The 1,277-nt window shown below is 69.5% G+C and overlaps 1 protein-coding gene across 1 annotated transcript; it reads left to right on the forward strand.

The window, feature by feature from the left end:
• Window positions 1–194: 194 nt before the first annotated feature.
• On the forward strand, window positions 195–1,115 carry LOC127752281 (L-sorbose 1-dehydrogenase-like; the record flags this gene model as incomplete). Its single annotated transcript, XM_052277157.1, has 1 exon — window positions 195–1,115. A coding segment is annotated over exon 1 (921 nt), but the record flags the coding sequence as incomplete, so codon positions are not given.
• Window positions 1,116–1,277: the final 162 nt, after the last annotated feature.

Below are 1,277 nucleotides of genomic sequence, written 5' to 3' on the forward strand. Positions count from 1 at the left end.
CTCGCCAACACCAGGGACGGGTCTCGGTGCAGTGCTGCCAAGGTGAGTACTGTAGTCTGAGAGCCCTCTCGGTGGAGACCTATAGTGATGAAGAGGAACTATAGGGTGGGTTTGAAGCCGGATTTTTCTCTGGTTACACTGTACCGCAAACATACAAGTGGGCGGATTGGCTCTCGCCTCTCGAAAAGGCATGCATGCAACCCATCCGCACGCCTGTATGCGGTACAGTATACCCAGAAAAAGTCCGCCTACGATCACCCATCCTGTACAAATCCAGTGACAGGTGCTTTCATGCAAACCCTTGGACTGGGCAGGCATTCCTCCGGCCGGTGCGCTCGCGGTCCAACCTCCACATCGGCAAGGGGGTGCGGGTGACGCGCGTGCTGGTGGAGCCCGACGGCCCTGGCGGGGGCGGGCGCGCCGTCGGGGTGCAGTACGTGCGGGGCCGGCGGGCGCGGGCGGTGCGCGCGCGCAAGGAGGTGATCCTGTGCGCGGGGACCATCGGCTCGCCGCACCTGCTGCTGCTCTCGGGCATCGGGCCGGCCGCGCACCTCCGCGACCACGGCATCGCCGTGCTCCGCGACCTGCCCGGCGTCGGCCTCAACCTGCAGGACCACGTCGCGATGGGCGGGCTCGCCTTCCTGGTGAACGAGAGCGTGGCGCTGGTGGAGAGCCGCATGCAGCGGCCGCGCTACGCGCTGGAGTACGCGCTGCGGGGCACGGGGCCCATGACGCTGCCGGGCGGCGCCGAGGCGCTGGCCTTCCTGCAGTCGCCGCTGGCCGAGGCGGAGGCGGCGCTGGCGGCGTCCTCGGGCCCCGCGAGGAAGCGCTCGCGCCGCGCCGACGTGGAGCTCGTGTTCGGGCCCGGCGCGCTGCCGGGCGACACGGGTGGCAGCATCCGCCGCTCCATCAACCTGGACGAGGACTTCTGGCGGCGCGTGTACGGCGCCGTGGCCGGCCGCGACGCCTGGAACGCCGTGCCCATCCTGCTGCGGCCGCGCTCCCGCGGCGCGCTGCGCCTCCGCTCCGCCAACCCCTTCCACTGGCCGCGCCTGCACGCCAACTACTTCCAGGACCCGCGCGACCTGCAGGTCCTGGTCCACGCCATCAAGATGGTGAGTGCTGCTGCTGGCGACTGGACCCGCGCGGGGGTCGCTCTTGTTTATTTCCGTTGCCGTCGTGCGGCGCTTACTACACTCGCCGAGTATTACGTCCTTACGCTGGCGTTCCGGGCGGCTGGACGAGCTAAGCCGGCTGGCCCGTGTCCGCCCCGCCCC

The sequence above is a fragment of the Frankliniella occidentalis genome, unplaced genomic scaffold (assembly GCF_000697945.3).
Source record: "Frankliniella occidentalis isolate FOCC.00 unplaced genomic scaffold, Focc_3.1 Scaffold5929, whole genome shotgun sequence".
NCBI classification, from domain to species: domain Eukaryota; kingdom Metazoa; phylum Arthropoda; class Insecta; order Thysanoptera; family Thripidae; genus Frankliniella; species Frankliniella occidentalis.